The sequence below is a fragment of the Symphodus melops genome, assembly GCF_947650265.1.
Source record: "Symphodus melops genome assembly, chromosome: 2".
Lineage (NCBI taxonomy): Eukaryota > Metazoa > Chordata > Actinopteri > Labriformes > Labridae > Symphodus > Symphodus melops.
This window is the reverse complement of record NC_136692.1, coordinates 10,223,590-10,234,026: the sequence shown is the minus strand read 5'-3', so window position 1 is coordinate 10,234,026 and position 10,437 is coordinate 10,223,590. Positions and strand designations below refer to the sequence as shown.

At 38.1% G+C, this 10,437-nt stretch overlaps 1 protein-coding gene across 3 annotated transcripts in view; it reads left to right on the top strand.

Moving 5' to 3' along the window:
- The first annotated feature begins 384 nt into the window (after positions 1–384).
- gab1 (GRB2-associated binding protein 1) overlaps positions 385–10,437 on the top strand; it is a 48,189-nt gene continuing 38,136 nt past the window's right edge. For 2 of the 3 annotated variants that reach the window (XM_079337432.1, XM_079337430.1), the window contains exon 1: positions 386–568. In XM_079337432.1, the coding sequence (XP_079193558.1) occupies positions 497–568 (72 nt within the window). In that variant the 5' untranslated portion in view covers positions 386–496. Of the gene's footprint in view, positions 569–10,437 lie in introns of all 3 variants that reach the window. The other variant, XM_079337431.1, reaches the window with a different exon arrangement.

The following is a 10,437-nucleotide window of genomic DNA, read 5'->3' as shown; positions in this document are numbered from 1 at the left end:
GACCTGTATTCGCCAACTGGGAATCTTTCCACTTTGACGGGAATTAGCATGAAGCGTTGCATATAACAACAAAAAAAGTTAGCTACTTTCAGTTGCCTTCGTCTGTTTTTTTTTGTCCCCAAGGCGTTCCAGTTTGAACAAAGTACACAAGTCAGCGTTTATATTTGTACAAAAGGCGGTGCCGTCGAGGTTTACATGAACTCCAAGCTCAGGATATACGCGTTAATTTGACTACAACTCGTGAAGAAAAATCTGGTCTGTGCATTTCAGACAACTGCCTCGTCGGTGAGTTGACTTTCGAAGAGGAGTGTTTATTATTGCTGTTGCAAGTACAAATCGTTATATTAACTTGTGTCTCAAATTCACAGTTCGAGCCTTTTTTTGCCATCGTGTTCATTTTCAGATACAAAAAAGAAAGAAGACATTCCCTGAAGGAAACACCAGCCAGACAGAAATCTGCGCTCAAAACTCCAGGGAGAGCAAGAAAGCAGCAGATATGAGTGGGGGAGATGTGGTGTGCTCAGGGTGGCTGAGAAAGTCTCCTCCTGAAAAAAAGTTGAGACGTTACGTAAGTGCACTTTATATTATGTGTTGTTACGTTGTAATGTGTTAACCTGTTACACAGAATGAGCAAATATTTTCTCTGGACACTTGATGTGCTGGGGGACAAAACGTGTAGGCCTCCTCTTGTGTGCACTTTAACTCACATGTTACTGAACCTGACATGGTGTGTAAGTTTTCAGAGCTTACTTGACCAGGTAGTTAATTAACTTTAAGAGGTAAATCAGCACACTTTTTCATTTAAGAATGAAGAGGCAGTTGTCTTTGCATATTGCCTTACAACATGACATATTGTTGTTTGTTTTTGTGACATTGTTCTCTTCCTTAATAGCCAGAATAAAGCTGTCTCATTATGAAAACGTAATGATAAATGTTTCCCTCTGCACAGTCGCCAATCCGACATTTGATTTTCTGACACCAATAACTCAATAATATAGATTGCTTTGGGAACTAACGCTTGTGCAGTCCCATACAGAAGCACTGACTGTGTTACAGGTGGTGGATGGTGACGACCTGGGTTAAATGATTTACACGTCTGTGGCATCGCCAACATCAAAGGATGACCCTGTTCCTGTAAAATTCAAACAGTGTTTGTTGAAAGTTGTCAGTCACGCTTGATGAAGTGCTCAAGTAGTAGAAAAAAAGCTACTATTAATGTTTACTGCCTTTAACCGAATAATTCCTCACGCATGAAGACAATACAAGTCTTTGTACCGGCCGTGCTTTTTTCACATTTGCTCTGACTACTCTGTATTTTCAGTGTAGTTTTCTCTGCTTAGTTGTTGTGCATTTTGACAGAGAAAGTGCGACTGCAACAACAAATAACTTCAGTAGCAAATGAGTGGAGCTGTCAAGTCTACATGCTCTCCTTTTCAGTCATTGAGTATCTCTGTTATTGATATTTTGAAGTACAAGGCCCGCAACTTGAGAGGAGGGTTGGTTTTGTAGAAACCACAGGGCCTTTATTCAGAAAGGAATACATGAAAATCTAGCCACAAAGAGGTTTTTACAGCGCTGTCTCTGGATGATAACAGCATAACATCTGATAGAGGACAACGTCTTTATTCACTACAATTTCCTCAACTTTGTTTTTTTTTTTTTTAGAAAAGTCTGTGGCATTCATAGTTTTTTATAATGCTGACATAGGACTTGAACATTATTGCGAAGGTTTGGACATGTTTGCTGTCAGATGTCACTATGCTGGGCTATTTTTGGTGCTGGGAACTTAACACAAGCACTATTGGATAAACGTACTTCTTTATGACTTGAGATGACCTTGAAAACAAAGTTTTAGCTGTCGTGACCTGGAATCGTTCTCTCTCAGTAAACAGAAAGCTGGTGGAGGATTTAATTGTTCATATGGGGATAATGGCAGCTAGCTGCTCCAGTTTTGTAACTGATTTGTGGACCAAGAAGTTTAGAATAGCCAGAAGGGCATCTGAATGTTGTCTGAGGAGGATGAAAACTGCTGTGGTGATCGTTTTCTGAAGGAGATTTTACACAAAGCAAAAACTTTAAAAAGGTTTTTACTTTTAAAAAGGATTGCATTGAGAATTAATTAGTTGTTCCTTTGCAGGTCGGTGGTACACTGGTATGGACAATTTATCCGGTGTTTTTAAGATATAGGCTGCAAAGATCAGGGAGAATTTGAGGGCTGATTTGAGGAATTGTTGTGGTATTAAAACAATATGATGACTTAGTTTATTTGAGTGTGTGTGCATGAGGTTGCTTTTAGAACAGTTGCGGTGGCTATCGCATGATTTGGTGTGTTTGTTCAGTTCAGGTGGCTTCTGATTATTGGTCTGGATGTGAGCCATGTTAAAATATTGTGGTTTTATCAGATGATGCTGTCCTTACTGTATGTGATTGGAACACAGACTGAATCACTGACTCACTATAATCTCTCTCGAGACCAAGACTGCTGTAGTTTCCCCATCTTTGTTGCATGGATGGAACGCTCTGAAAGTGAAATTAAAGTAGATAAAATTGTTCCTTGACAATTCATCAGAGATGAAGGTCTCTTACCTGCTGATCGTAAAGTGTCTCGAGATAACACTTGTTATGAATTGACACCACAAATAAAGATTGATTGATAACATATTCAAAAGAAAAGGAAGATATGCGGAGAAAGGAGATAACACACCTGCTGAAATGTCAAATAAAGTTTGTATTTAGTCCGTACGCTTTGACCAGAGGTCTTCTCCAGCCCATTATTTTCATCAAATTATCTGTTAATGTGCCAATACATCTTTTTCTTTCTAATATTTTTTTTGATTGCCCTGCACCTCCATGATGCGTATATAACCCGACCTTTTCAAACCTGATAACATATACAAATATAATATACATATAACACATACAAATGCAGTAAACCATTTATGCAACTCTTCAAGTTATTTAAGAGATACAGATATATTGTGGACAAAATGGGATCCATAACATATCAAACTCATTGTTTAATTTTACTCTGCTGTCTGTTTGGTTAACTTGTTGGCTTACTGTTCTTTAACTTATCCAGGGTCTGAGCCTCTTTCAGTACTCTCAGGCAAGAGGAGATGAACTGTTTTCAACCTGCTCACATTTTCAACAAGGCTTCATGTCAAACTGGAGGACAGTTGTGTATTGTATGCAAATAGATAAGCAACAGCAATGTTGTAACGACAAACTAACCCTCTCTGCATCCATCTTGATCAAGTGTAACACTTGTGGTTTTTGAAAGCATTAATTGCTAGTGTCATTAAATACATAAACCAAACATGTCATTGTAACAGTATGGGAACAAGCCCCCAAATACAGACTAATATTATTAGTCTCTTTTCTAAACTGAGCAGTAGTAGACGAGAAGTCGGGGCCCTTCTCCACTGATTAACAACTGAGGGCAAAGTTTGACCATACAGCTTCCACTGCTGATCACTGGAACACAAAGGTGAAAGCTGTTCACTTATCTTTGCCTTTGTCTGAGCTCCTCCTGGGCTTCCATATGAAGTGTTCTGTCTTTCAAATAAACTTTGCATAAAGGCAGTATTTGAAATCCCCAAATGTAGGTAATTTAAAGCCTCTTACAATTAACGGTGAGAGTAAATAGTGACCAAAGCATGAGTAAAAAACAAAATATACATATGGAAGAGCACTAAACATGTGATTTGAGATGTTTCCATAAATAATAAATTGTAGGAGAATGGTAAGAAAAAGACTCAACACTTCCTGGCTCTTGATGTCTCATTTCAGAGCAGCATGAGGGTATCTTAACAGCATTACTTTTTTCAGACTTTTCCCAGACAGATTTGATCATAACACAATTCCCTGTGGGTTTTTTTCGATGTCACTGACACTGCAGTTTCTATCTGCTTCTCCTTTTCCACTTTCATTTCTCGTGATTTTTTTTTTTATGGAAGCCAACTCGTAAAAAGCTTCTTCAAAGGAACAGCTTGCAAACTGGAATCTTGACGACATCTGCAGCGTGTTGTCACGGTGACCTAAGGGAGTTCAGGAATGGAGGTGCCAGGTTGTTTTCAGAGAACTTCTGTTAAGAAAGAGCGTGTATGGGACAACACCCTTCCAAACATGACACGATATCTATATGTTAAATATTAGTTGGGGGGCTTTTGTCTTCATCTGGATGGGACAGCTGAAACTATACTGGAAATGTGAAGAGATTCAACCTCATAACAAGATTTATAAACATGTAACATGGTGATCCAGACTGTCATTTTAGCATTGTTGTTCGTCAGATATAAGTGCTGAGTTTTCTTATGACTAGTTATAGTGTATGGATTTGGTATCAATGGGATTACTAATCTGGAATGGTTGAAGGTGTGGTCTTGTGTTGTCTTTTGTATTTTCTGACAAAAGTATACATCCCCTTCCTCACCTCCTTCTACAATCTGCTGACAACATTGGCACTTAATACATGTACGTGTCATTATTCACAGTTATGGAACTGTCACCAGTGCGTGCAAGAAAGGCTTCCTAGTGCTGCACCGATGGAGTTTTTGGTGGTCTTAGTTGCCACCTTTGTGTTTTAAGCAGCTTCATTTTAGATTTTCTGAGCTACATTTCTTTTTCAATTGAGTGCTCAACCAAGGAGGTAGAATGGCCATGTTGTGCTTTTCACTGTTGCTTCAGGGAACAAAATAATAAAATGGGATGTCTTTTATTGTCATTATACAATGAAATGATTTGGCTTCACCTTAAAGTGCACACAGCTAAAAAGAAAAACAACAGAAGAAGAAGAACATAAACAAGTAACTCTACTTTTTTATCTTCTCCTAATCCTGCCATGAAATATTGTGCTAATCTGAGAAAATATTACCATCTCTTAACTAATGCTTCTAAAGTGAAAGTGACAGACGATGACAAATGTAAACTAACTATTGGGAGTTAATTAGCCCAAACCTATGTTTGAAAAAGAATAATTTCTTGCCCTTTACTTCCCAGACTTCAGCATGATTGAGCCAGCCATATTGGGGAAAAAAAAAAAAGAAAACCAAGTCAACGTGTTTGCGTCTAAAACTAGCTCAACCTTCGTGACCTCAAACAATACCTCAAGAGGCTTTGCGCCTATTTATTGTATGTAGTAAATTTAATAACATTCAATGGCACATATTCCCCACCAAGCCCACACATGTATACAGTTTATAATCTCAATCTGTCCACCTGTATTTGCCGTGTGATAGACCTGCGACCTCTTCACCTCAACCTGGTCAAACAGCCTCTAGCCGATGACCCCACACGCACAGAGAGGTATTATAGAAGCAGCATCCATGCAGTGATTAGCGCGCCCTGAACGCAATTATTAATTCTTATGAGAACATTTGGACAACCTTACTTTCTTGTTCAAAGAACAGAGTTGTTGGTTGAAATAAGTAAAAGTAATGCCAGGACAATTATAATATGTTATAGCATGCCAATGAGCTCAAGAAATCTCATGAAAAAATAATCTGAAACTGAGCAATGTTTTTGGTTTTGGCTCTGCTGGCAGAAAGTCTTCTGAACTAGTGACATACAGGACGTCCCTCAACCTATACTATGTGTTCACAAGTGACACCCAGCTGCTTTCAGAGCTGTGGCTTAAGCACTATAATACTGTCATCACGCCCATACTCCTCTTTCATCCCACGACTGTTCTCCTTCTTATGAGCTATTTGACATGATATTATTTTATGTTATGAATCATTCACTTTATGTAAGATATTACTTCAATGGGGAAATTCAGATGTTGCAGCAGCATCAGCAATACAGAAATAAAAAAACACAGAACACTGTACATGGGGGTCAACTCAACAGGACAATGAAGAAATGATGTACAGTGAATGACAGGTTAAAGTGAATAGTGAAGATTGAAAGTGACGCGTGTTCAGAGGCAGTGAGTTAAGTAAACAGCTGTTTGACAGTTATAAAGTATAATATAGTGCAATAGATAAGGGATTCAGTTAGACACGTCCGTGTAAAAACACATCTAGTAAAGCTCAGTCTCTACTTTTGATCATGCCTTTCAGTGCACATTTTTTAACAAGTATTTTCTTTAAAAAATAGACATATAGACAATAGATATAATTTAAGTTTATTATCCGTATGGGATGTAGAATGTCAGAAAAATATATATTTTTAAGGATTTAGCCTGGCTGAACTCTGCCTCTTTATCTGGCCATATTTGCTGTCTTTTCTCTCCCCCTGCACATTACTATGGATTTATATAATTATTGTCATCCACTGGCTTGTTCTCCCTGGAAACAGATAAGCATTTTGTTATACACTTTGTCCAGCCCTTAATAGGGCCTCAGTGCTGAAGCAAAAAGCTGCTTGGTGGACCGGAAGAAGGAAAATATTGAACCCTTAAGGTCCTCCTCTGATGGCTGTAAAGGGAGACTGAGGATAAACTCCAAACCAGTCTTGAGTCCTCTCAGCTGGGGGAAATGCATTTACAGTGTACACCACTGTTGCTATTAGCCATTACGTCTGTCTGTGGCTGACTCCAAACAATTGTCCTTTACAAAGTGTCAACACATACTGTATGTGCACAACAAATGTCAAAACTCCGTCCAGCCAAAACAAAGGTTTGATTTAAGTGGAGGATTCATCAAATCTGCTTAGCAAGTGGAACAGAGAACAAACACTCACTTTCTGTGACCCCCCCCCCCCCCCCCCCCCCCCCCCCCCACTCCAAATGCTTGAAGAAACAAACAAACAATCTGGCCGGACAGGACGCAACAGTGGGGGACTTGTGCAGCAACAAGCTCGTAGGCTAACAAAAAAAAAAAATACAATGAGAAAATGTATTGGACCATGTCCTGACAGCCGCAGACGAGCAGCTCTCCATTCGAGCCAGCAGACTACTGTTGTGTGATCTGCCACAGCTTGAAAATGGATTGCTTGTGGCATTAATTATTCAATATCCATTACAAACAAATAAACATTAAATATTCATATGTGCTACTACAATAGTTATCCTTACTGGGCCACTTTTGTCCCAGACGCAGACCGTTGTCATTTTGTAATCCATACAGGTTGGTAACGACTCACAAATGTAGAACAATGAGATTTGAAGCTGTATTTCTAAACACTCGTCTACCCGGCAGAGCCTTGAGTCAACACACTGAGTTGTTTTTCAGTTGTTGATCTTTGTTTAGGCCTCCGTTTAAAAAAAACACAATAGAAGTGAACATTGTCCACATTTTCTCTGGGATATTTTTAGAGTGTAGTAAGCCTGAAATTATCTTATTGCATCACAAAGTAAAACACGGCCACAAAAATAAAACGGCCAGTACAAGGTCTGTCTGAAGTAAGGCAGTGCATTGTATTTGAAATGATGATTCAATTTGGCCGTCCAGTTTAAAATACATCAACAAAATTGATCTTATCTGGAGATCTGATTGTATCTCCTTTGGATGAATGTTTTTCATATTTCTGTCAACAGCACGCAGGGATTTATGCACCTTTTTCCCTCTGGTCACTGGGTTTGCTGTCTGGCTCTGTCGGCTAGGATTTGATCATCTGCACTGGAACAACAGATAGCTTAGAATGCACTAAAGTATACTCAAGAAGAACCTCTGCTCTTTGCCTTATAAACTGGAGCCCTTTTGGCAGCTTCTCTAAAAATACTACTGCTTTTCTTGGTGATGTTTATTCCAACACACAACTGTTTACTGTTTCAAAATGAAGTTGAAACTTGTATTGTTTAGCTCTTACTTCTCAACCAAGAGCGTTACTACTGGAGAAACTTTGGTCTATGTCTAAGACAGAAGAATGCACCCAAAGGTGAAAGAAGACGTTTGCTGAGGAGTTTTGTTTCCAGCTTTAAATTGATGGAGACTTTCACATTATGATCTTTTTTAACTATCTTTTTAAGATCTCCTCCAGAACATTTTCTACACTAAACATTTATTTTTGGGCATTATCACAAAGTTTTCTGCAACAATTTGTGTATTTTTGGCCTCACTTCATAATTATAATCTCATCTCATGTTGTCCTGTGTTTTTAAATTTTTGTTCTTCAGACACTATATATATATATATATGTATGTATATATGTATATATATATATGTACATATGTATATGTGTATATATATGTGTGTGTATATATGTATATATGTATGTATATATATATACAGTATGTATGTGTGTATGTATGTATGTATATATGTCTATGTGTATATATGTGTATATGTATATATGTGTGTGTATATATGTATATATGTGTGTGTATATGTATATATATATATATATATATATATATATATGTAGGGCAGTCAGCTGGAACTGCAGCTAAACATTACGTCTGCTGATAAATGCAGACAGAAGTGGATGAGTAGGCTATAAAGACCATGAGCCATAATAACAATGCTTTGTTCATAGAAAGTATTTTTTCCTAGGGACAAAATTCGAAGAAAATTCTGAGAATCATGACATTTCCTAAGAATTCCCCCTCAGATCAGAGACTAGATGCTGGTGAAGATAAGCTATTCAAAAAGGCCTTTTAGCCCTTAAGAGGGCTCTGAAAGTGAACATATAGAAGTTGGGAGGACTTTTAAGGGGTTTAAGAGTTTCTTAAGTAGAGAGGAAAGATGGAGAGATAGGGGATCACACCAACAATCTCAGCTTTATCACAGCTGCATATTAATATCAACCAGACTGTTACCAGCATGGTAAAAAAAAAAAAAAAGGATAAAATACAGAATATATCACATAAGAGGAACTCAGTGAATCAGAAACATTTGTCAAATGAAATCAATTTAATTAAAGTAATGTTGCTGGGCTGCTTGTTTTAATGGTTGGGCCAGTGATTTTGGGCCAGAGGCAAATTTAACTTGATGTCACCCTGTCTTACCCCTGATTTGTCAACAACCCCACAGACATTGTGTGCACATGTGGTTGCAGAAAAAAACAAAACGTTGATGCAAGTGGAGAGAAATACGGAGACCCACACATTACACTATTAATTACATAACGTGATCGCTCAGGTCTTGTGTAGCTTTATATCATGTCCTTGCAGCTGGCTTGGCAGTAAGTCGCTCTTAAGTACACAAAACAACTTCAGACAAATCTCTTCAATGTCCTGGACAGGACTGCAAAATAGAAAGTTGTATGCATCAATAGATTTGTAAGTTTGTCTTTAGTATAGATGCTGATATTCTCCACAAAGTATAAGATGTCGTGGTGTTGTTACTTTGGCCATTTAGTTGGATCCTTGACCCACAGCGTGGGTACAGATCAGGAAGCCTCCGCCCATAGCTAATGGAGAGCTTGTCACTGTAAGAACAATTAGTCTTTTAGTGTCAAACAATTAAAACAACTTAAGAAAGCTTCCAGAGGGTCCATAACTTTCTTATGTGAATTAGCAGCAAGCTCCTGCTAACTTATCTTCTGCCACCAAAACACATCATCACGCTACACTCACACCTACATGGTCTATTAGTAGGTCAAGGCTGAAGTGGAGCGTTTTGTAAAACGGTGCATCTCTCTGTGCATGTTGCAGCTGTTTATGTTCTGCTCAGCACACACTCTCATGTTGATTGTGTTTGTCTTGACGGTTTGGGAGCAGATTGCAAATCGTGTTTTTTTATGGAGTCAGATTCTATTGAATTTGAAAGTGAGTCTTTTGTGCTTCTTGTCACATTGCCAAGTCGAACAGTTTTCAAGTGAAGTACTTATTAAAAGCAGATGACAAAAAACCTCTTGACTCCTTGCCAAGGCCAAAAAACATCATGTGTTCCATCTATTGCTTGCGATTGTTTGAGATGGTTCTCACACGTTGCCATATGACACAGATTCGTTTTAAGAATGTTTTGGTTTATTAAAAGTCTCACTCAATTAAAATATCCTTCATGCTTCAGCTGTCACAAGAACAGGCATTAAATGTAATCTGTCATTAAGCTGCTTGCTATTTTCAGAGTGTAATGAAGGCCCGGGCTTGATGCTGGAAAGAGGGATGCAACAGTTATGGATTTTGACATCTCAATTATAGTCAGAGGAATAATCCAAGTTTCACAATCATCACAAGTATTTTGCATTAATTTCACATTAGTTACACATGTATTTAATCTCATTTACAGGCTTTATAAAAAGAAATGTCATTTACTGCTGCAGGCTTTACATTAGATGAAGTACATTATTGTGACTGGTGATCTTATACAGATAGAAAAAAGTGAATTACTAAAATGGACTGTGGATATTCTCCATGTAAACACAGTTCTTCATGCAATCATTGTTTTTATACAGCAGATTTCCAGTGTGACATTTTTGCCATTGATTGTTGGTTTTTTCTCCCTGACGCTTTCACATGTTAGCAACTTGAAGTTGTTTAATACGAGCTAAAGTAAACCCTTCTCCACACAGCGTAACATTGAATGTTGACCAATCCCTGATAAACCACCTGCA